The sequence below is a fragment of the Amia ocellicauda genome, chromosome 3 (assembly GCF_036373705.1).
Source record: "Amia ocellicauda isolate fAmiCal2 chromosome 3, fAmiCal2.hap1, whole genome shotgun sequence".
Lineage (NCBI taxonomy): Eukaryota > Metazoa > Chordata > Actinopteri > Amiiformes > Amiidae > Amia > Amia ocellicauda.
Window position 1 is genome coordinate 51,931,994 of NC_089852.1, and position 26,779 is coordinate 51,958,772.

Below are 26,779 nucleotides of genomic sequence, written 5' to 3' on the forward strand. Positions count from 1 at the left end.
TATACATCTAATTTATACAATCTACTTTACTAAACTATTTACTTTCCCATGTTTACAAACCACACTGAGCATACAGACTAATGGTCTACGTTCGGAAACATACCTGAGCGTTCGAGTTCCAGCAAATAAAAAACAAATAACAATAGCTGGCTGTGTATGCAGCTTTTAGGTGGGTTAACATACCAGCTGTAGATTTGTGGTAGTTTAATTGCACTGCACATATTATACAGTTAACAGTGTTTTAATTTACTTTGTCAAAGTATTTCCATGCAGAACTTCTGTGAGGATGCCATTGGTCGCATTCTTGCAGCACAGATTGACGCAGATATAATTGTTTCTTTTTTTTTTTTGCTTGAAGAGGTACAACACTGAGCAACAGCTATTAAGCAGATCTGTAGAGTGCCAGTGAAACTGACCTGGTATTCTTGATTATGAGTTCTATAGTACACTGCTAACAAAAAAAAAAAGAGCCCAGAGAGCAGCCAATTTCCTTTTATACCACTGCTTTTACCCCACTGTTAGTTCTCACAGCAGAAATGGACATTCCTGATAACATTTGTAAAATTCACAGCCCTCATGTTTGTAGAGGGACTGACCCTCACCTCTATTATGGAATAACTACAGCCTGATTTTCACCCTCAGCCCCCCTACCACCCACCCGCCCTTGACCTGCCAACATTTATCAACTCTGCCAGGGCAAATTCACCAGCTAAACTAGCTAAAATCTCATTAGCACATTCCTGGCAATGTATGCATATTACTCTAATCTAAGAGTGAAGTTTCACTTGCTTTGGAAATAACACATTAGTTTTCAACCAATGGTCTTTTATTCAACCCTGCAAACAAATCTGCAGAACCCCCACATTAACCCAGAAAACAAATCTAAAAAATGCATAAGGAGGGAATTAACATATGTAGGCTTTAAACATTTAAGCTTTGGGCAGGTTTGTTCCAATTAAAGTAGGACAAGTGGAATCATTTCCACAAAAGACTTGCAAGCTTTCAAATATTGAGTTTGGGCTCGTTTCCAGCCCAAGTCTTACCATGCGGTACTCACTCCAAAGGGAATTTTAACTTCAGAACAATGCATTTTACATATGGTTTACCCCATAGTGCAACTGGTGAGAGGCTAAATTCCAATTTAAAGGAAGAAAAAAAAAAAAGTGATGGAAACTTTTCAAATAAATACTTGGAAGAACACAGATGGTATGTCTGAGGTTTGCCCTCCCTTCGATTCATACCGACATTACGACATTAAATGTGCCATGAGACCATAAAACTGGCACAGTATAAGCAAGCAGACAATGAGCGAGACACAAACACAAAAGCATATGACTCTCTCTCTGCATCATGCAGGGACTTACTGAAATGCAAGCTTTGTTCTGTACTTCTGCAGAAAATTGTGAAGAAATATTGAAGTTTATGAAATTAAAGCTTTGAATTTTGTCATTCTTGGAGAAAACTGGTACCTCCAGCAATCAGAACTTTCCAACAGCTGGACGAGCTGGAGAAGTGTCTTGCATGGAGGCAAATCACTTTAATCCTGATGTTTATACCCTATCACACTAGGTCTGTTCTGCTTTGAGTTGAGGTTAATTAAATTTTCTTCTCCCATCCTGGATGAGATAGATTCTCATGTTTTTTTTTTTTTATATGCACAGTTTGCTGATTGAGGCAGGTGTTTAATAAATACATTTTAACCACAAGCTAACATGAGAGGCACCCAGTAGAAATTCAAGTTTGACCCACAAAATGCATAAAATGCAGAGATCTCATTCTTGTTGACTGAAAAAATAATATGAAAATATATATTGTATATATATATTTTTTTATATATATATACACACACATATACACACATACTACCGGTCAAACATTTTTATTGAAATTTAAGCACAAGTACAGGAAACTCTCACCAGAAGAGGTCTGGCAGACTTAAAGCCACAACAGAATCAGAAGACAGGTTTCTGAGAGTCAACAGCTTGTGTGATAGGCGGCTCACAGGACAACAGCTTCAAGCACAGCTTAACACTGGTCGAAGTAAGCAAGTCTCAGTTTCAACTGTGAAGAGAAAACTTCAAGCTGCAGGTTTGACAGTAAGAAAGCCATTGCTAAGACGACAAAATAAGAAAAAGAGGCTTGCCTGGGCCATGAAGCACCACCAATGGACTACTGAAGACTAGAAAAAGGTCTTATGGACCGATTAATCGTGTAGCCCAATTTCCATTTGTCCCTGGGTCGGTGTGTACCTGCAGATGTGGAAAAGCTCCTCTGGCTTGATGTGGTTGATGCCTTTCATGATTTTGAAGACTTGAATCAAGTCCCCACGTAGTCTCCTCTGTTCCAGGGTGAAAAGGTTCAGTTCCCTCAGTCTCTCAGTAGAACATTCCCTTCAGACCTGGAATAAGTCTGGTTGCTCTCTTCTGAACTGCCTCTAGAGCAGCGATATCTTTCTTGAAGTGTGGAGCCCAGAACTGTACACAGTATTCCAGATGAGGTTTAACTAGTGCATTGTACAGTCTGAACATTACTGCCCTTGTTCTAAATTCTACACTTTTGACAATATACCCTAACATTCTGTTTGCCTTTTTTATTGCTTCCCCACATTGTTTGGGTGAGGAGAGTGAGGAGTCCATGTAGACTCCTAGATCTTTCTCATGTGTTACTTCTTCCAGTTCTGTTCCTCCCATAGTGTAATTATAGTGGGCATTTGTATTACCTGCATGTAATACCTTGCACTTGTCCACACTGAATTTCATCTGCCAGGTGTCGGCCCACAACTGAATATTTTCCAAGTCCCTTTGAATAACCTGAGCTGCCGAGATTGTATCTGCTGAGCCACCTATTTTAGTATCATCTGCACATTTGACAAGTTTGCTAACTATCCCACAGTCCAGATAATATATATTAGAAAATGCACAGGCCCTAATACTGATCCCTGTGGAACTCCACGAACAACCTCACTCCAGTTAGAAGCAACTCCTCTTATCGACACCCTCTGTTTCCTATACATCAACCAGTTCATAATCCATCTACTTACATTACCCTGAATGCCTACAGCTTCCAATTTTAGGATCAATTAAATAAATGATTTCCCTCATTCCCTCAAGCACTGTTGGAAATATACTATCTGGACCACGTGATTTGTTTGTTTTAAATTCTGCTAGTCCCTTTAGTACCTTTTCCTCATATATCCTGATCTCTCTTATGGTTTCACTGGACTGACTGGTAACCTGTTGCATGTTTTCTGCTTTTTCTTTTTTATGTACTCATTTAGAACATTTGCCACATCTTGTTCATTTTCTATGATACTTCCATTTTTGCCCATTATCTGTTTCACTTCTTCCTTTATTGACCTCTTTCAGGGCAGTCACCAAGTGCAGACCGAAGGATCTAAAGGGACTTGAAAGAATCTATATGGCGGAATGGTCAAAGATCACTCCTTAATATGTTCACCAATCTCATTAAACACTACAGAAGATGACTCAGTAGTGTTGTCCTAGCGAAGGGAGGGTACACAAATTCTTGATAACAGGGTCTTGAAAATGTGTGACTGTGGCAGGGAAGGGGTTAAGTCCTGCTCATGGACTGCAGGTCGTTGGGGTTGATTGACACTAATTGATCAATCAACCCCAGCCACCTGCTGTAAAAGGAGGCAAGCAAGGTTTGTTTGTGCTTGCTGTTTTGTTAGTTTTCTACCTTGTCCATCCTGTGTATTTTGGTTTTGTGTACCTTTGGTCATCGTGCCTGTTTATTAGTGTGTTAATTTAATAAAAGTATTGTTTTCTTTACCTGCCATCTGCCTCTGAGCCTCCATTGCCAGCTATCCTGCCAAAATGAATCTTTTTTGGGAAATAAATGTATAATTTGAGAAAGGTGTTATTTTGGTTGATTCTATTGAATCACTATTAAATCAGAATATATTCAACATGTTTGAGAATTAAAACATTGTTCATTACTTGTATTATTTACTTCATACAGTCTTTCTTGTTCAAGGGTGTGAATAATTTTGGAGGATAGTATATATAGTGGCACACATCTAACTTAAACACCCAGTTGTTAAACAGCATGCATGGAGGAATGTGGGGAGGTAACAATTACTCCATGCCTATTCCAATTTGAAACGAAGAGAAAGGAAACGATTCTGTAAAATAGTTATAGTCTATATAACACTGCCCTGGAGCTCAGGAGGCTGTATTTGTATTGTGATTGTTAATTGGAAGTAAAGCACTTAAAGGGTGTTACAACACGGATGACTGTATTCTGTTACAAGCCACGCTCCCATGTTGTTCAATAAGGCCGCATGTACCAAGCCCTGAGGAGGCAGCCTTGCCTGTGTAATATTACATTACACTACATCCCTCGCAAAGCACAGTATGTTCCTCATACTGTAGACCCTTTGATCAGCCTGTCTCAGTGACAGGAAGATGGAGTCCCAGAGCGGGGCTGCTGTCAGTCTGGTGTCTGGAGGCTTGCAGCTGCTGAATCTCAATTTGCTTGATTACTGCAACAACCATATGCGAGTTTATTTCCCAGCTGTGTTTGGGTTCTGAAAGTAGCAATTTTAATGTATTTATAGCAGCAGGCTTTTTTGTCATCGTTTTCCTTATGATTATATATTTATATACAAGACAAACATCTTTTTTGCAGCACAATAGTGGGCTGCCAGTGGAAATTTTGTTTAAGACTACAGATGTTTGGCTTGGCAGGTGAAAAAATAATCACACATTTTGTCAGGGGGATGAAGGCAATGTGTGTGCCTCCTGGGTCCCAGCTGTGGAGGACAGGCAGGAGAGAGGGGGGCAAAGTTAGAATTCAGGCATGATTGAAGCAGGGAAATTAAAGCGCTGGATTTGGTGTTCATGTTTTCAGATTTTGACTTTCCTCACTCTACACACAGGCAGCAGAAATGATAGGGCCCACATAGCATAAAATGCATCTGGGAGGAAGAGCTAGGAAATAGATAAGTTATCTGAAATGGGAGAATAACAGCACCTCCCCTTGGCAAGCAACAGTGGGGCCAGTTAGATCAGCTGGGTATTTGGTAAAAACTGATCAGGGTTGCAGTTCCCAGGGGCTGACAATAAAATCGGCCAAGTGCCACCATAAGTGGGCAGGGTAGAGTTCAAATGTCCAATCCTCATTTGCTCACTTACCACTGCCTGTGGCTCCTCGGGCATCTGCAGGTTCACGTTTTTAAGTTTCATGTTCCAACTGCATTAAATCCTTCAGCAGGCAAAAACAAAATAAATTGGACTGTGGGCATTCTGGGATTGCAGTATTACAAATAGTGGACAGCTTTGTCAGTGTGTGGTGGAGGATATGTCCTTCGACTAAATGGAAGATTCCAAATTGGGTGAGAATTTTTTTAAGAATATTGGAGATTCCATATTTAATACATCTCATTTGGTCACTGATTGGGTCAATCAGCACTGGATTTTAGTCTGAATATATGTATATCCTTGTATATCCTTTTCAAACTCAGATCTCCCCTCAAGGTGTGGGGTATAGCTTCAAAATACAAACATCTATGCTGAGCTATCACGTCTCTAAGAAGAGGGCACTGTATGTTGCTAGAATAGAACTAATTCCAATCACAGCTTCCTGTATTGCCTTTCATTTTGAAATCAGAGAGGTCAATTATCCATTAAAAATCCTTCTTTAAAAGGCTTGCACAGGAAAATGTGGCTATTAAGTCATTCATGCTCCTTACTGGTAGACAGAGAAATAAGAAAGCTATTGAGATGCAATCTAATAAGATTGCTATTGAGAGCTGCAGAGCAGTAATAATGTATTACAAACAAAACCACAGGGCAGGGTTCTATGTTTAGGTTTTTAAGTACTGGCCCCTTGGGCCACTGAGCCAATGATTTTACTGGCACGGATAAAATTGTATTTGGCCCAATGTCTCTTTCCCAAACCCCCCCTAACAAACACTGGATCACCTGTGGAGTTTTCTGTGCTTTAAACCACTTTCACCGTTTAACTGCACTAAAGGACATCACTAGAATTTGAACACATTCGGGACTCAGCAGCTCCATGATTTTGGTAGTCATCACAAATGTAACCAACACAATGACAGATGGTTAGTTAAAATATGTGCGGATGCCATCATGTTTTATGATACTTTAGTCTTTGCAAATTAAAACACCACAAAATGTCTGATACTTGAATTGTTTTATTTTTTGTTTGTTTTTTATGTGTGGATAACTGTAGGTTATTGCACAAGTGTAAATACCCAGTCTGGAATGATTTGCACTGGTTTGTTTTTACACACTTCCTAATTAGCAAACGGAGATAAAAGGATATTCTGTGTAAAAGTAATTGAATGTCCAAGCGAGATTCGAGCCCAGGTCTCCTGATACAGGGTCAGCAAAGGTACCGACGTACAGGATAAATGAAGAGGAGGTAGTAAAGGGACTAGCACAATTAAAAACACTAAATTACTAACGTTTCTTGAACATGCAACTGCAGCTGTAGATCATGTGAAAGCATATGATATGATATACTTAGTTTTTCAGAAAGCTTTTGATAAGGTTCAGCACCAAAGACTGATCGTAAAAATGGTGAGCTGTAGGTATTCAGGGTAATGTAAGTAGATGGATTATGAACTGGTTGATGTATAGGAAACAGAGGGTGTCGATAAGAGGAGATGCTGGAGTGAGGTTGTTAGTGGAGTTCCACAGGGATCAGTACTCGGGCCTGTGCTTTTTGTAATATATATGAATGATCTGGACTCTGGGATAGTTAGCAAAACTTGACAAATTCGCAGATTTGGCCCCTAAGTGGTGGAACGACTTTCTCATTGAAGTCAAAACAGCAAAGTCTCTGACCTCCTTCCAGCGCTTACTCAAGACACATCTTTTCAGACAGTACTTGTAATTTAGTCATTTTGTCTCCTGTAAGATAGCCTTAATGTCTGAGCCATATCCAACTTAAGCAATGTATCACAAAACTATCCTATGCCTGTGAGAAGGGAGTACTTAGATCATAACTTTATCTTTTGTAATATGAGTCACCATTTATAATACGAGTGTGATATGTTATTCATAGATATTTTTTGTACTCTGCAATATAGTACATTAACTAAAATCTTTTTCATTCTTACAATGAATACATAGACAATATAAACTATTGTTAACTATTTCAATATTTGTAAAGATTACTATTAGTTAAATTTGTATTGGTAGTACAGCTCCCTCTCTTTATCAGGTCCACATGAATGTATAACATATATCGCACAAATTTACTCTATTATAAATCCAAGCCTTAATAGCAAGCTCCACAGTGGTGCAGTGGGTAAAGGCACAAAATGCAAGACTAAGAGATGTTCTCGTATTTTGTGTATGTCAACACCTGCATGTGTCCGAGTTCTTGTGATCGAATCCTGCTGAAAGCTTGGCTTGATGGTTGAGTTTCAGAGTACGTGGTCTGTATTGGAAGTCCCTGCAAGCTTTGGCATGATGTTTGAGTTTCAGAGTATGTGGTCTGTACTGGAAGTCCCTTCAAGTGGTGGTATTGTCTGTGATTGAGAGATGTGCTATTTAAGTGGATTAGATGAAGTTTGTGAAAGTACAGACAACTTTAGTTTTTAAAATCTTTTTTATGAATTTACATTTACAAATCTGAATATGAAGTGTCCTGCACCAAGTTTCACATCTGTCCCTTTAGCGGTTTGGAAGGAGAAGAGGTTTGAATATGGACTTATAATTGTCACTTAATCTAATATTGGCACCACACCATATGCCATATGACCTCGAAATTTTGTGTGGGACAACCTGCTATTAGGTGTCTACCAACACACCAATTTTGGTGAGTTTCTCTAATGTTGTTTTAATTTCATGGTTGTTTGAAATGTATGGACAAAAAAATATACATTGATTTGATCATAGCAGACAGGTTATTTGATGAATCAGCTTGCTTTTAAAAAATCTGATAGAGAACCAAGTCAAAGTCATGTGTGCAAAATTTCACTTCAGTCCGCCTATCGGTTTCAGAGAAGAAGATAGCTAAATATTTTTGACCATTCCAATATGGCTGCCAAACCATGACACGGATCGACTTGTCTTGAACAAATCTGAATATAGGTCATAACATAAACATATGCACCAAGTTTTACATCTGTCCCATTAGTGGTTTTGGAGAAGAAGATTGTTGAATATTGTCTAATAATTGTCATTAATCCAATATTGGCACCAAATGATATGGCATATGACCTCCAAATTTCTTGAGGGACAAGGTCATATAGGCATCTACCAGCATACCAGATTCTGTGCAGTAGTTTTCATTTTATGGCCATTTGAAATATATGCAAGTTACTTGGCGGAATAATAATAATAATCCGACCAATTACAAAAGGTTGTCCAGCAACTTTGTTGCTTGGCCCCTACTAATAATAATAATAATACTAAAATAGGTGGCTCAGTAGATACAATCTCAGCAGCACAGGTTATTTAAAGGGACTTGGATAATATTCAGTTGTGGGCTGACACCTGGCAGATGACATTCAATGTGGACAAGTGTAAGGTATTACATGCAGGTAACAAAAATGTCCACTATAATTACACTATGGGAGGAATAGCACTGGAAGAAGTAACGCATGAGAAAGACCTAGGAGTCTAAGTGGACTCATCACTTTCCCCATCCAAACAATGTGGGGAAGCAATAAAAAAAGGCAAACAGAATGCTAGGGTATATGGTCAAATGTGTAGAATTTAAAACAAGGGCAGTAATGTTAAGACTGTACAATGCACTAGTTAGACCTCATCTGGAATACTGTGTACAGTTCTGGGCACCACACTTCAAGAAAGATATCGCTGCTCTAGAGGCAGTTCAGAGGAGAGCAACCAGACTTATTCCAGGTCTGAAGGGAATGTCCTACTGAGAGACTGAGGGAACTGAACCTTTTCACCCTGGAACAGAGGAGACTACGTGGGGACTTGATTCAAGTCTTCAAAATCATGCAAGGCATCGACCACATCAAACCAGAGGAGCTTTTCCAGATCTGCAGGTAAACACGGACCCGGGGACACAAATGGAAATGTAGCTTAAAGGCATTCAATACCAAAATCAGGAGACTCTTCTTCACACAGAGAGTTGTTAAAATCGGAACAATTGCCGCCAGCTATGTCTGCTTTATGCAAGTGATGGGTCAGACAAGAGGTCAAAATAAAAAAGACAAATTACTTTTAAGACTGGACAGCTAAGCTGGTCACAGTGCACCAGATAAGGAAATAAAACTAAATAATAATTCAACATAATTTTACATGGCAGCTATATATACATTACCTGAAATGAAAGGAGTATTAAAATACAAAAGTCAGAATGTATTATTCAAGGTATTGTTTTCACCTGCCATGAGGAATAAGAGGAGAACAATGTTCTACTTTAATTTGTATGAACCCCAAGAGGGCTAGGAGAACAGATTATAGCAGTCTGAATTTGGATTACAGACACTGAAAGAGTCTGACAGAGAATAGGAATAACTTGTTAAAGTTTTTTTTTTTTTTTTTTTCTTGAAGGGATATATAATTTGCAAAACATACAGTGAGTGAAAAAAGTATTTGATCCCCTGCTGATTTTGTATGTTTGCCCACTGACAAATAAATTATCAGTCTATAATTTTAATGGTAGGGGTATTTTAACAGTGAGAGACAGAATAACAACAAAAAAATCCAGAAAAACACATTTCAAAAAAGTTATAAATTGATTTGCATGTTAATGAGGGAAATAAGTATTTGATCCCCTATCAATCAGCAAGATTTCTGGCTCCCAGGTGTCTTTTATACAGGTAACGAGCTGAGATTAGGAGAACTCTCTTAAAGGGAGTGCTTCTAATCTCAGCTCGTTACCTGTATAAAAGACACCTGTCCACAGAAGCAATCAGTCAATCAGATTCCAAACTGTCCACCATGGCCAAGACCAAAGAGCTGTCCAAGGATGTCAGGGACAAGATTGTAGACCTACACAAGGCTGGAATGGGCTACAAGACCATCGCCAAGCAGCTTGGTGAGAAGGTGACAACAGTTGGTGCGATTATTCACAAATGGAAGAAACACAAAATAACTGTCAGTCTCCCTCGGTCTGGGGCTCCATGCAAGATCTCACCTCGTGGAGTTTCAATGATCATGAGAACATTGAGGAATCCGCCCAGAACTACACGGGAGGATCTTGTTAATGATCTCAAGGCAGCTGGGACCATAGTCACCAAGAAAACAATTGGTAACACACTACGCCGTGAAGGACTGAAATCCTGCAGCGCCCGCAAGGTCCCCCTGCTCAAGAAAGCACATGTACAGGCCCCTTCTGAAGTTTGCCAGTGAACATCTGAATGATTCAAAGGAGAACTGGGTGAAAGTGTTGTGGTCAGATGAGACCAAAATTCAGCTCTTTGGCAACAACTCAACTCGCCGTGTTTGGAGGAGGAGGAATGCTGCCTATGACCCCAAGAACACCATCCCCACAGTCAAACATGGAGGTGGAAACATTATGCTTTGGGGGTGTTTTTCTGCTAAGGGGACAGGACAACTGCACCGCATCAAAGGGACGATGGACGGGGCCATGTACCGTCAAATCTTGGGTGAGAACCTCCTTCCCTCAGCCAGGGCATTGAAAATGGGTCGTGGATGGGTATTCCAGCATGACAATGACCCAAAACACACAGCCAAGGCAACAAAGGAGTGACTCAAGAAGAAGCACATTAAGGTCCTGGAGTGGCCTAGCCAGTCTCCAGACCTTAATCCCATAGAAAATCTGTGGAGGGAGCTGAAGGTTCGAAACCTCGAACCTTAATGACTTGGAGAGGATCTGAAAGAGGAGTGGGACAAAATCCCTCCTGAGATGTGTGCAAACCTGGTGGCCAACTACAAGAAACGTCTGACCTCTGTGATTGCCAACAAGGGTTTTGCCACCAAGCACTAAGTCGAAGGGGTCAAAAACTTATTTCCCTCATTAACATGCAAATCAATTTATAACTTTTTTGAAATGCGTTTTTCTGGATTTTTTTGTTGTTATTCTGTCTCTCACTGTTAAAATACACCTACCATTAAAATTATAGACTGATCATTTCTTTGTCAGTGGGCAAAAGTACAAAATCAGCAGGGGATCAAATGGTTTTATACAGTGAGGGAAAAAAGTATCTCATCCTCCCCTTTAAGAATTGCCCTACACATCGCACATTTTTAAAATACATTAAAATTATGTCCAGTAACTTGGACAAGTGAAAAGAGAGAGATTTATTAATACAATTCCTATAAAGTGAGCTCTTCCTCAAAATCCATTGTGCAGTTTTTGTTTTTCTTCCCCTCAAAGATATGGAAAGTAGGCTAAGTGTAGACACTCTGCATATTATCTCAGTCAGCCCTCTGTTTACATTATGAATGTAGTCATCAGCATTAATGAGGCTCTTAATCAAGTATAGACAACTAGGCTATGTCCTGAGTTGAAGAAGAATTCTTAAATAGGATTGCATCCCTAAATGAGACTGAGGCAAGTTGTTTTTTACATTAGGATGATACAATACTGAATATTAAGACCGCACATGAGTAACTGTACAGAAATAGTCATTTCTACATGGACATTGGAATTATGCATCATGTTAATTGGTTAGCAACCAATTCAAATTAGAGAGTTGCTGGGGTATTGATACAGACGCTCCATACAGTAAATTTGGGGGGAAATGTAAGTATTTTGTGTATAGGCTCTATCCTTGCTTCAGCCTTAATTCAAAGTACAAAACAGCCATACCGGTATTCTTATAGTATCACAGTATGATGAAAGTAAGAAGAGCAAGAACAGATGAAAAAAGAAAAACAGTATGTCTCCCTCATTCTCCAGAAGGCACCCACTTGAAATTCCATTGAATAATTATACATAATTGTGGCAGCCTTTAAAAAGAAGAAAAGAAAAGAGTCAGACTTCTCCAGGATAACAACAGACCACAAGGAGAGTAATTAAATTCAATGTGGCATTTCTGTATTGCTAAAAACACTAAAACAAAGACAACACAAAAACATTGAAACAGCTGAATTGAAATGTAAATTATGAGATGAGCTATAGAATCCAAAAGCACATCCCAAGTATAGCCCCAAAAACTAGAGAATTCTGTCGATTTTATTTTTTAATCTCTCATTTAACATACAAGCAGAGTGAACAGTGAAAGGAACAATGAAAAACCACAAAACTTTATACAAAACTAATTTACCTCAATCCCTAGATTTGTTCATATTATATATATGTTCTGCTGCATCACGTTCCCCTTCATGCACCTTCATGCAGTTTCTGTAAATCACAAGCGGTTACATTGTAGGCTCTTATTATTTAGCGTTATTGTGAGCTATTGGTCAGTGTAACTGTGTGTTCCTGGCACTCAACCACCCCTGCTGCCCTATACTATGTTTGTCTTGTCCCACTCCCCCCGTCTGAGGCCTCCCGCTCTCCCCTTCTCTCCTCTATCACAACTAACAGCTTTGAATTCTATGCAGTGGAACTCACCTCTCCCTCTCACCTCATCCTTCTAGTTCTCTTCCCTCCCGGTCCACTTGCCTCCTTCCTGGATGAACTCGACTTTCTTCTCTCCTCCCTCCCCTTGCTGTCCTCACCTACCATCCTCCTGGGAGACTTCAACATCCACCTCTCCAACCCTCCCACTCTGCCAGATATCTTCCGCTCCTTCACTACCCGTCTCTCCCCACTCACAGGGCAGGCCACCAGCTAGACCTCATCTTCTCTAGAGGCTGCTCCCCTCTAACGCTCTGACACACCCCTGAACATCTCAGACCACCACTTCATCTCCTTATCCCTTTCTCACCCCTTCCTCCCCAACACTCCCACTCCCTCTGTCACCTTCCGCTGTAATCTCCGCTACGTCTCCACCCTTGCCTCCACTGCATTCCCTCTCTTACCTTCCATTGATTGTTTTTCCCATCTGTCTCTTAACTGTGCTACCTCCACTTTGTTCTCCTCCCTCACCTCCTCCTTTGACTCTCTGTCCTCTCACGTCTCGTCCTGTCCGTCCCTCCCCTACTCAGCCTTGAATCTGTTCCATTCTCCGCTCAAACTGATCCAGTCTGCGCGCCGCTGAACAGAAGTGGAAGAGGTCCAAACTCCCAGCTGCCCTCGAACTCTACCACTCTCTACTGTCTACATTCTCCTCCTCACTCACCTCTGCCAAGGAGTCTTACTTCCAATCACTCTTTGAATCCTCTGTCAACAACCCCCACAAACTCTACTCCACCTTCTCCTCCCTCTTCACCCCCCCTCCCCCTCCTCCTCCTTCATCTCTCTCTCCTGATTTTACCTTCAACAGTCCCCCCTCCTCTCCCACCACACCCAAGTCTCCCACAGACCAAGCTTCCTTTTCTTCATTCTCTCCCCTCTCGGACTCTGAACTTTCCCATCTCCTCCTACATCACAAACCCACAACGTGTGCCCTGGACCCTCTACCCACTCGCCTCCTCCAGGCGACTGCTCCTGACCTACTCCCCTTCATCTCCTCCCTCCTCAACTCCTCACTCCTCTCTGGCTGTTTCCCCTCTACATTTAAACAAGCTGCTGTCATCCCACTTCTCAAGAAACCTACCCTTGACAATACCTATACTCAGAACTACCGACCTGTCTCCCTACTCCCCTTCCTCTCAAAGACACTTGAGTGTGCTGTCCACCACCAGCTCTCTGCATTTCTGTCCCAACACTCACTTCTTGATCCTCTGTAATCCGGCTTCCACACAGTTCACTCCACTGAGACTGCTCTCCTGGCAGTCACTGACTCCCTCAGCTGTGCTAGGGCAGCTTCCCTCTCCTCAGTGCTCATCCTCCTTGATCTCTCTGCAGCATTTGACACCGTCGATCACACAGATGATGCCCAGAACTTTCTGTCTTTTCCCTCGTCTGACCCTCTCATCCCCTGTCACATCTCTTCTTGTTTGTCTGCTATCTCCAACTGGATGCACTCGCACCACCTCAAGCTCAACCTCTCCAAATCTGATTTCCCCATCCCCCCCCCCCTTCCTCACCTTCTGCTGATCTCTCCATCTCAATCCCCTTGGAACCTACGGCACTCTCTCCCTCTTCTTCCACTAAGAACCTAGGAGTCACCCTCGATCCTGTGCTCTCCTACGCTCAGCACATCACCACGCTGCCACGCACCTGCAGATTCTTCATGACCAACATATGCCGAATCCAACCCTTCCTCACCAACTACTCAACTCAGCTTCTCATCAAGTCACTGGTCCTCTCCTGCCTGGACTACTGCAACTCCCTCCTGGCTGGCCTGCCTGCAACTACTACCCTCATCTGGTATTCGCACATGCTACTCCACTGCTCTGCTCTCTCCACTGGCTCCCAATACTGGCAAACATTCAGATCCAGTCATTGACCCTCACCTATCACTGTCTCGACCACACTGCACCAAGCTACCTGCAGATCCTCATCTCTCCATACATCCCCTCCAGACCACTGCGCTCTTCTGATGCCAGAAGACTAACTCTGCCTCCTCTCCACTCCCCTTCCTCCAGAGCCCGCTCCTTTTCATCCCTGGCCCCTAAGTGGTGGAACAACCTTCTCACTGAAGTCAAAACAGCAGAGTCTCTGACCTCCTTCCGGTGATTACTCAAGACACATCTTTTAAGACTGTACTTGTAATTTAGTCTTTCATTCTCCTGTAAGATTGCACTCATACAACGTTTTGTCATACTCTTGCCTTTGCATTAATAGCACTTGTATTGTTTGTTTTGATTTCACCTATGCTCCCTCTCCCTTAGTTCTTAACTTTAACTTAACAGCTTGTCTGCACTTATCAGCTTTTACAATCTATGTTGTAAAACCTTATATATTGCTTACTGTATCTTGTATACACTTGTGTAAATTCTACATTTTAAAATGTATTATGCCTGAACTGCACTGTATTATTATTGTATTATTTTATTGTACTGTATTGTATTGTATTATTGATATTTTGTAAGTCACCCTGGATAAGGGTTTCTGCTAAGAAATACATAATCATAATAATAATAATAATAATAATAATAATAATAATAATAATAATAATAATAATAATACTGTGTACAACTCTGGGCACCACACTTCAAGAAAAACATTGCTGCTCTAGAGGTAGTTCAGAGGCGAGCAACCAGACATATTCCAGGTTTGAAGGGAATGTCATACTAGGAGAGACTGAGGAAACTGAACCTTTTCACCCTGGAATAGAGAAGACTACGTGGGGACTTGATTCAGGTCTTCAAAATCATGAAAGGCATCGACCACATCAAACCAGAGGAGCTTTTACAGATCTGCAGGGACACACGCACTCGGGGACACAAATGGAAATTGGGCTTCAAGGCATTCAAGACCGAAAACAGGAGACACTTCTTCACACAGAGTGTTGTCACAATCTGGAACAAACTCCACAGTGATGTTGTTGAAGCCGACAATTTGGGAACATTCAATAATAGAGTGGACGTGATCCTTGGATCACTTAGTTATTAATAGACACCAAACGAGCACGATCGGTCAAATGGCCTCCTGTTGTTTGTAAACTTTCTCATGTTCTTCTTGTGTTCTTCAAACAAATCAATCTTTTCATATGACCCCGAAAGACAACAGCAACGGAGCACCTTTAACCTGTATTTAGATGCCAGCTTTCAGTTATTGATTGAATGCGGTGAAAAGAGAACAGATCATGCAACAGAGTTGCGGTAGCCGTGTTTTGTGCATAGAAGCCTGTCACTGTATCCATTCACACTTCTTGTAGGAGCACAAAAGCAGGCTGGGGCCTTTTCAATGTTCTTAATTTGTTTTTGTGACAGTTCCTTTCAGGGTACTAGTCCTCACATGCTACATGAAAGAGTATGTTTAAGGACACACACACATGGTACTATCCAACCGGGCAGCAGCAAATATTTTTCAGCCCTACAGTCTCTTTCCAGACAGCTGGTGATCGCTGAAAAGACGCACTGACGTTAACAGACTAAGCACCTGTACACACAAAGGAAGAAAATCACTCTCTCTCTTCAATAATTTCAATTCAATTGCATTTTTTCTTGCAATAGCACTCTCCGCGAACAGATCTCCACAGAGCGCTAGTGAAACAAACAAAGGATGTAAAGCAGCATAACTGAGGACTGATGCAATCCAGTCTCCCTCTAAATTGCAGCATCAACAAAGTTACGTAAGGTGCAAAAAACAGAAGGGACTAACACATAATTTACCCTGGATACACAGGTTGAGTCCTATACTCCAGACAGCTCTGGTTCCCATCTGGGCAATACTATAGCTAACTTAGTCCAGGATTCAGGGAAGTACGTCAGTCAGATTGCTCATTTGTGAGTTCCACAGTAATATCAGTGAGAACTGCCTATATATATATTGCAAAGGTAATTGCTCTTTTCTGAGAGCACACAATAAGACAGGACCTACAAATCTCTTTTGTAAAAAACGTTTTCTTTTTTCAGCTAAGCAAGTTTGCAGCTCAGAGGCACAAGTAAAGCAAATTCCCACTTGTATTAAGCAAGGCGGCAAGTGATGACACAACCTGACTCTCTCCCATCTCCCCAGTGGAGGTAAAGCATTCATGTGCACTGTAGGCAGAAAACCTAATCTGAATGAATGCTGTGTTTAAACAGAAAGGCTAGGCAGCACAGCAGAGCTCCCTTTCGCTGGATCTCGGTCTCCATGTTACCTCGTCATCATAAGGCCACGCAGTGCCAGTGGAGCATGGAATTACCAACTGCATATCACAGCTGTCATAATCTCTTTGCCAGCACTTGGCCATTCAGAAACCCTAGCTCAAGGTCAAACAGCCATAGCAATTTGATGTATTTATTTATCCATCTTTTTAAAATAATAATATCCGAGTACAAACGTTGTCACCTACTCAATTTACTGGCCTCACTGTCACATCATCTTCCCTGATTTATGTAGGGTTTCTACAGAACAGGCCTTAATTAAATATGTTATGCCTTTTTTCCATGGCTGGCTTAAAAGACACACTCTGAGTGATGCAACACAAGCGCCTCATCATAGCCTCTGATTAGCAGACTCCTGCCCAAGATGAGAAATGACAGTACTATTCCATCACTTAACCTGTTAAGCTGACAGATGGTGCTGGTACCCTTAAAAGGGGACCAGTCTGCCCGTCAAAATGAAACCGAAAGACTTTCAGTAGAAGCAACACGTGCCAGTACAGAGCTCAGAATGTCAGGAAGTATAAACACTCTCTGCACAGTGTACTGATATAGAACTATCTTATATCATCGGATCTGAACTTCTCTGTGTTTGATATAACATCAAATAATATAAATATTATATATTGGACTAATCATTAGGGTGTTCTGAACAACACAAGCCTATCTGGAAAGGAATCCGATTGAATCTGAGGGATCTGTGAGCATCTAAATGGGTCCCCCCCTACATCTGTATGCGCCTGTATACGTGTCTGACCGTGCAGATTTAGGCTGAGCTCTTTGTTATAATGTTTCCAGTCAGTATTTTTATTTGATTTCATGCTAAGGGGATTCTGATTTAGAAGTAACATCCTTGACCCAGGGAACATTCACAAGGTAGTAAAACAAGTCTCCAAAACATCACTCTGGTGTATTTTAATGTTAGGCAGCATGGCTGTAAAATGACTGACCAGTAATGAATTTCAAAGGCTCAAGCTCAAAGCAAACTTGAACCTCCTGCTTGCAATGGTAAATAAGATGCCAGAATGGATTGTGTTCTTCCACCCTTTTTTAAATAGCATAATATTGTATGGTGGATAAGCATGTTAGAATCAAGAGATATTATATAGGCCAATAGATAGATTTTGTTTACCACCTTTATTAGAAAGTTTTTAAAAAACACACAAAAGTAACTATAAATAGGCCTATATCCTACACATAAAAATCACAAACAAAAACATGACCACCCCTTCAAACTACACAAAAAAACACATACAAAATTGCCCATAAGCTAACCACACACATTTTTAAAAATATGAGAGAGAGAGAGAGAGAGAGAGAGAGAGAGAGAGAGAGAGAGAGAGAGAAATGCAAACAGCTGCCAGCTGCACTTATATTATATATACAGTGAGGGAAAAAAGTATTTGATCCCCTGCTGATTTTGTACGTTTGCCCACTGACAAAGAAATGATCAGTCTATAATTTTAATGGTAGGTGTATTTTAACAGTGAGAGACAGAATAACAACAAAAAAATCCAGAAAAACGCATTTCAAAAAAGTTATAAATTGATTTGAATCCCAAAATTCTGTTATTCTGTCTCTCACTGTTAAAATACACCTACCATTAAATGTGACTTGTTTAGGGGGATTCTTATAGAGCAGGGTTTTGGTATTTGATGATACTGAAATAAGAAGCAGAATGGTATTTAGCTTTAAGTCATGTTAAATCTGGAAAGATTTTAAATTTCTGGAAGGACCCCGAAGACATTCAAGAATGTCAAAAATGACATAATAAAAAATAAAAAAAAGTGGTAAAATGAAACATTTCAACAAATTACAAAGAGCAATTACAGGTGGACAGTGCTGCAGTTCTGCATGGATTTGATGACGGCTTGCTTGTATATAAAGGCTATACATGAGAGTCTGCCACAGTGAGAAGGCAGCACCTGAACACAATCACAGTTGTTGCTCAGGCACTGTCACACTGCCAATAAAGTCCCAGTAGACTGTTTTAGAACAAGGGGGTTTTGTTTTCCACAGCCACCTTGCGGAGCACTAATTAAAACGGGCTGGTGCCAGCAATGCCTATCTCCTGATACCTGTGTTTATCACACTTCTCGAAGGAAAGTATTCCAAACCCCCTCACTCCACCTCTAATCTGGGCCACCAAGTTATTTTGATTTATAGATTCCTGGAAAGCATCCAGGTAGCGATGACAAGTATCTCATAGGGAAACTGGTCTCATATCAAATACCCCACCAACAAAATATTATTGCACGGAAGTTTCCATCCCTCCCCCCTCCAACTGTGTCATGGTTAATAAGACATTTCACCTCAGCAAAAGCAAAGGGTGGGGTGTAAGGAGGTCATCAAGCAAAACTGGTTAATGCACAAACCTGTAATACTGTAACAGAAATTCTCCTGCACACCACTTGCAATATATAACACAGTAGGCTGTTGCTGTGCAGTTCCAAAGCAGCTGCTGTTGTGAAGTGGAGTGTGGTCTGAGCAACAGCTACCTGCTCTCTGACCTTTAAATGTATGTCCGCAACATGCTGGATTCTCATTGGCAAGTACATTACACATACACCTGCAAAACAGCTTTCAAACAGAGATGGAATCCGTGGTATTTCCATAATATTATTATACTATGTTAAGCTTTATAATAGCAAAACATATGTGAGAAATACCTTCAGAAACTCCATTACAAGTAGTATTTAATTGTTTTCCCTCAGGGTTTACAGTAAAGTATTCAAACTCACTCAAGTAAAGGAAAAATATATATTGAACATTGGAAAATAATTCAACTTCAAACACAAAAGAGTCCCTCTATTCCCTTCTTGCTAACAGCTTTTCAGAACTTTTTTTGTTTTTTTTGTTTTTACATTTCTTAAAACTAACAGACTTCTGGATTTCAAAGCTTGCATTTCATTAGAAAAAAAATTATATTGCAAATGTGGATGGCTTGAGGATGGATAACAATGATGTTGAACTGAATCTTTTTTTTCATAGAAAGTATGCAAGGGTAAGGAAAAAATAATAACCATCTATTTTAAATGGCACAAAACACTTGCTCTTTCTTTGATGTCTTCATTATTCTGGAACTGCTATTGAAGATTCCCTTTGAAAGTCTGTTAATTGGCCCTTTGAAGCAATGTTTTCTTCTTTCGGGGAAATATTTAAAATAAGAGTCGTCTTTGTAAAGTGACGTTGTGCAAGCCCAAACAAGCTGCCTTGCCGGCTTCTATTTGTAAAAAAAAAAAATAACTGCCTGACTTACAGGAGGGTTTCTGGGTTTCTTCTTAACAACCACTGTGTGGAATTTAAGAAAAGATTATCCCCAAAAAAAAAAAAGTACAGAAATAGATAAACAGGGTTGCAAATGAAGAAAACGAATCATGCCTTAATGACTAAGGCAAGTGTAAAATCAAATGCAGTTTTGTGCTTGCAAGCTTTAAAAAAAAAAAAAAAAAAAAAAGTGATAAGTGACAGGTTTAAAAAAAAAAAAAAAACTTTAAATTGGGTCAATCACTTTCTCATTATTATTATTTTTTTAAATGCCAAGCTGGAAAAAAGAAAAAAGCTGGAATATTCCAAGGCAATGCATGAAGCTTTCTTCACAATATTATTGTGTTTGTTTATTAAGATTTGTCCTAAATAGTAGTTGACACTGACAATTAAATATCACCTGTCAAATAAGAATCCTGTAATTTACATCAGTACAGTCACTTTATTGTACTAAATCCTAAATTGTCCTAAATGTAAAAAGTCATCATGAGTTTTACACTTTCCAATGAGAGCCTTTGCTTGCAAATTGTCATATATGCCCCACAGTCTTCTTAAAATGGGCAAAGACTAATTTCAAACACTCCTTTTTACATTTTGCTTTCAAAACAAGCAAACAAAAAATAATTGAGGCTTAGAAAAATAGGCAGGAGTGAGCGTGCAAGCACTCTGTACATCCCCGTTTACATTTCAAGCCTTTTGTTAGCATATTACAAAACGAAGATACCCCTGCTTAGGTTTACACAGAACATTATTCACTTGGCTAAACAATGATCACAAATACAGCCTCGTTAAAACAGTCGCCTACTCACACAGGTCTGTGGTTTATCTTTCAGTGTGCAAAATGTGCTGAGGGAATCTGAGCACTCTACCTTCTACTGTCTACTTTCAAAGACACTTCAATGACGTTTGCAGAAAAATGATTAAAGTCCAACATACTGTAAGACAAAGAATTGTAAATCAGCCAAGCATGGCTGCTAGGCTGGAACTGTTCATCAGCTCTGTCAAGATTGCCTGGCACCATGCAGTCACTGCATTAGAGGAAAAAGCTACCTCCCTTTTATCCCCAAAAAGGGCAAGACATAACTGAAATTAAATCAGTTTGGGGGAATTTAAATGAGTTTTCTCCTTTTCCTTCAGCTGTCTTTGATGATCACTACACAGTGAAGTGTCAAGCACTAATCTATTTGGATGGGGGTGGATTTCTACTTGTAATCCATTTTCATTAAGTATTTATCCCACCATGCTCCCTCCTAACTCCAGTAGCATTTGGCTGCAATGTGTACAGAAAGCTACTTCTCACGTGTTCTTACAAAAACCAAATCCTGCAAACCTTGTTCACCAGACTGACTCCCAATTCTAATGCAAAATCCAGAGCTGACTTGAAAACTGTGTATTTATACAGCATGAATTGTCACGGTCACTGCCCTTTCCTACAATCGAGATTTGCACCTTCACTGTGTCCCCGCCCGCATTTAAAATTTTAGGCTGCGAATGCCTAATTAATTCCATTATGATTAAAGAGTCCTGTGAAATGTCATAATTAAGTGCGCTATATGGATGGAAAGTAGTTCTCTCTCTACCACCGCCTCCTCTTCACTGCTACAATGCCAGTGAATAATCCCCTCGCCCTCCACGCCGAAGTGCCACAGCCATCTCTTCATTTGCCCACCTAGTGTTATTACCATCAGGATATTCTAGTGCCTCCTCAAAGGTTATTCAATTCAAACTAAACAAATGTGGAAATCCTACAATGTGCTCCTAGCTCTCACCTACTTACTGTTATACTGCTCCGCCTTGCTACCAGTCCATTCCTTGGTCATACTGCTCTGTGTACATGTCACACCTGAATTAATGAATTATTCCAGCATCATGTGAAATTCTGCACGGCATTACATCAGCTAATAAAACGTAACTTCTATGATATTAAACTTTTATAGCATTTTGCTGTGTTATTCCCATGTAAATAGAGATTTTAGTTTAATATCATCGCCTACATGAAACACTCCTACTTAGAAAACATCTACTGTAAATATGACATTTATTTCCAATTAGGGCTGTCAAGAATCATTGAGTAACTCGAGTAATTTGATTTAAAGAAATCCATGATTAAAATGTACTGCCTCGAAGCTTCTATTAACCCCCATAGTACTAAGCTCACAGCGACCACGCGTCAGGACTAGTGTTCTCACAAATGTCAAAGCACTTTGTATAGTGCAGCAAATTACTTAACTTTACATAAATAAATATAATTATCATATGAAACTTATATATTACAAGAAACGTAAGACATTGAAGTTTTTCATTCTTTTAATTCGTTTATTTTTGGGATAAATACAGAAATGTGCATTGGCAAATAAACCTATTTTATGGAGACAATTTTAATTCTCAAAACAACTTTGTTTTCATAATTAACCGGGATTATAAACAAAAAAAAATGTATACAAATCCCACAGAATGTTCTTTTTAAAATAACATAAAAAACACATGTTTACAAATAACTGTTCAAGAGATATCTTCAGTTTTGCAAGGAGGGCGCCTGTCTAGAAGCCCTGCAAAACTACATGGCAAAACAACAAACAAAACAAACAAAATTGGGCTGGGTAGAATAAATTTAAAAGCATCTTCAAATGTACTTATTATTGTTGTTGTCCTTATTACTACCAGTAATATTTAATCATAACAATAATAATACATTTCCATTGCTTACTTTGCATTGATTGTAAACAAGTGTGTTCTCTGTACAGATGTGTTTTCTCCTTTGCAGAGAAATCAGCCGGTCGAGTTTGCAGTGTTGAATACATCTCTACATTACTACTTCTGTGTATTTCTTAATCTTTGCGGTTTTCTTTTGTCAGTTCTGTAGTTTGTAGGGGATTCTAACATATAGGTTGACCAGCTGAAATAAACTAGAAATGTCTTAATCTGTATCTTCGCACGCATTTACCTTCTTGTGATTAACTTCTGCCTACCCCTCTTCCAAATCGCTGTCATAACTGTCTACAATACTGAACAATGTGCTCAATTAAAAGGTTACAATACTAAAATAAATGCTTGATTAAGTTTTTTCGATCTCAGAATCAGTAAAATGTTCAAAAAACATCCCTAATTTAACTCCCTTAAAATCGCTCTCATTGTCAGCACGCAGACATTTTTCCTATCTCCTAAGAGACGGTTATTATTATTTTAACCAATACAAAAAAAAAAAAAAGTTAGTTTTAAAAGCTTTTTGATTGTTTAACACTCACAACAAACCTCTTTGCTATTGGTTAAGAAACACTAAAGCAATTAAACTGTGTGCTTAACACACATTGACACTTAATTAAAATAATAAATTGCAATAAAACGTTATCTGAATAACTCGATTAATCGTCAGAATAATCGACAGAATACTCGATTACCAAGTCATTAGTGATAGCCCTATTTCCAATGGCATCCACTTAAATAAAGGCTTGCAGATAGTTATAATATTCAATACCTGTATAACTATGGTACAAATATCGACCGACTGACCGACTGACCGACTTCTGGTACTACATGAAGCACAGGGCCAAGCTACCATAACTGCAGTATTGGAGGGTGCTGCACTTTGTGCTTGGTATTTTGACACACTTTTGTATGTTCTCCATATTCCGCCACAACAGTAATATTTTAAAATATTTCAAACTGTATCACTTACTTCTCTCCTTGCAGTTTTGTGGTTTTTGCAGTCAGATCCTGTGTCTGTTCCTTGGCTGCCTGTGAAAAACACAGAAAAGATTATGATCGGTAAACAGACAGTGAAAGTCACCTTGGTGCAATTGAGCTGACAACACATGCACAGGGCTAAAGATAATCTGACATGGGTGAATGGCTTTTAAAACATGGAGCCATTACAACTGGGTCAATATTGGGCTAAACAGTTGGATGTTTCTGTAACTTGACCACAGTACTGCACACTTAAAACCTCAAAGGTAGTCAGATCCCACTGTAATTACAGTACAAATCTTTCATTTGGCCATGGGTTCTAATTCTCATGACAGGATGAGGTGTGCCCTGAAAGCACTGTATAGTGGCATGAGAGAGAGAGAGAGAGGCACCATTGGAACAGACTTGGGTGAGCTTTTTTAAATGTATTTATTCAATTGTGTTTCCATTTTGCTTATTTTTTCCCCATTTATAGGCCTATGAAATAATCTAGTATCAAGCCCTGGTGCCCGGAGACCCCGGGTTTGTGAATTTTAAACTTCGAAAACCGCTTCTCTCCTGCCTACACATGTGATTAGTCTCACATTTGTTTGATCATTCAACTCAAGCAGGTCCCTCTGCTCACTCACTGGTCCAGTCAACTGTGTGCTTTTAAAATGACAAATTGAACTGCATCGCACAGGACAGGGGAACATATTCTAAGCGCCTATCAGCCTACTATCATACACATCATGGTTAGAACCTGGCTCTTTTTTTTCTTATGCATATTTGAAAAGCACTTAGTCTTAGTTAGAGTGGCAGGAAAACCCTGAGTAATCAATAAAAATAAAAAAAATGCTAGATACAGTAGTTGCAAGAGATATATAAATGTAATAAGCAATTGTATGTATATATAATTGATTCCAGGCATTTGTGTATTTCTGTGTAGTGCAGTGATCATATTTGCCTGATGAACTGCTATCCTTCCAACAAAAGTGATGACCTGTGATTAAACGGATTACAGAACTATTTTACTTCCTATAGGGATGTTAGCTGCTGAACCATGATTGAGAACCTGACTTCCAGGATGTCTCCAGATGTTTAACTGAAAGCATTTTAAAGTATAATTTAGCACATTAGGATTCAATTAAATAATGATCCATTGAGCCGAAACAAAACCCAGCAATCAAAGCACCCAATAATCTATACACAAGCTGTGTGACCTTCAAGATATTACAATTCATGTTTGTCTACAGTAATTTGGATTGTATTGTTTTTGTCTTATGGTAGTTTATAGTTGTGCACGGAGTAAGATATTTGTTTTTAAATGTATGGGTGTATTTCACTTTCCCCAGTGTGTCTAGGAATTTAGTCTTACTTTTAGCCTGTTGGTCATATCTTCACAGCAGGAGCTCATAGCCTGAACATCCTCATGCATACTCTCCAGCTCCTAGAATTACACAAGGAGAAAGGACAGAAGTCACTTTACAGTCACTATACAGTACACAAATCATGGGAATTTCTTTTATGAAACAGAGTGTAGTTATTTGTAATTTTCATTGAGGAACAGCCACTATATGTCAATGCTGTGTAGTAGGATTGGTTATTGTAATTGCAGGAAGAGAAAAAAAAGTAATACTGTAAAATATATACAAATTATTCTAAATCTCCATCATGTGTAACAGGACACATAGTGTATGAACATAACAGGGAGTGAAGGACACAGATGGTTTGGTCTTAGCAGGTAGACTATTTATTTAATCCATACACACAACACAAAAATAAATTAATGATATCTTCATCACAGAGGAGCATTCACATTCTGAGTCCTGAAGTTCTAACAACTAACAAAATAAACAAATAAAAGAAAGGCAATGGAAATAAACAACTATGAGGAAACAAGCGATGGTGGTCTGCAAAACTCTCTGAATGCAACAACAGGGAGTTTTAAATAAGATGAGGCACAGCTGTGGTGAGAGCACTGATTGTCATCTGCATCAGCTCCGCAGGTGCGACTGACTACCTGGTACAAAGCACCTAAACGAGACACAGCTGCCGATGCTGATGAAAGACAACCCAGCCCCCACCAATAGCTGTGTCGTATTCACACATTTATTTAAACATAGAGTTTTATGAGGTAGGTATTGAGGTCAATATTATTAAAGGTAAAATATGTATAGCGCAGTATGGTAAACTGTGGAATAGAACTATGCAGGAACAACACATCTGAGACCGAGTTCACACTGACATACCTCCTTAACATCTTTAAAAATGCGCACAAACTCCTCGTTAATGGCCAGGCTGCGTCTCTCAATGTCTCCCCGCAAGTTTCTGCGTGTGCGCAGACTGTTCTCAGAGAAGAAGGCTGACAGTGCTTTCAAAGCTTCCAGCATCTCCTGAAAACAAACCAAAATATGTTTTAATGAAAGGGGCTTTTGCAATGTATTTTTCAAATTTCCCACATGGTAACCCATTTGTGTTTGTGGTGAAATACATTGTGTCTGTTCAGGGTGTGGTACCTGTTTTATTCCTTTTTGTTAGAATTAATTGTCAAGCACATTCTGGTGGTGAATCCATACACCCATCCTTTGCCCACATTTTACAGGTTGCTCTTATATACTAATCACATGGCAGAATAAAGAGGGGTAAATACACATTTCTAGTGTATCAAATACTTACTGTGAAATCAAATCAAATCAAGTCTTTTACCTCTGCTGCAACTGTTCAACCCCACCCCCTAGCTGAAATAGGCTATGTTGGGAAAATATAGTACTCAACAGACAGTAAAGTCACATCACAAACCACCCACCAAAAAACTTGGACACATCCAAGCAACACATTCCAAGCCAATGAATTTTAGTTATTAAGACAGAACTACTGTCATCCCAAATGCAAGTAGTCTTGCTATGTATGGGAGATCATAGACTGGGGTGCCTATTGATTGTTGTATATGTTATACTCACTTTATGAAAATGAGCACCCTTAACACATAATTGATCATATGCTGTGTAACCGCTAATACAGCAGTACCAGGTAATACTGTGCCCTAGTACGGTGAACTAACAGAACCTCAAAACAATGTTGATGCTATACCAAAGTTTCAGCAGTTTAGACATTGGTCAGTTTCGCTGTTCTTTTGTACAAAATGAATGCTTGATGAATGAATGAAT

General features: G+C 39.6%; 1 protein-coding gene across 1 annotated transcript in view; it reads right to left on the reverse strand.

Moving 5' to 3' along the window:
* The window catches only part of cog6 (component of oligomeric golgi complex 6), an 89,753-nt gene that overhangs the window by 62,262 nt on the left and 712 nt on the right, over positions 1 to 26,779 (reverse strand). The window contains exons 2-4 of the mRNA XM_066699903.1: positions 25,862 to 26,005; positions 24,988 to 25,059; positions 23,623 to 23,681 (exon numbers count right to left, since the gene is read on the reverse strand). Of these exons, the coding sequence (XP_066556000.1) occupies positions 23,623 to 23,681; positions 24,988 to 25,059; positions 25,862 to 26,005 (275 nt within the window). The remainder of the gene's footprint in view (positions 1 to 23,622; positions 23,682 to 24,987; positions 25,060 to 25,861; positions 26,006 to 26,779) is intronic.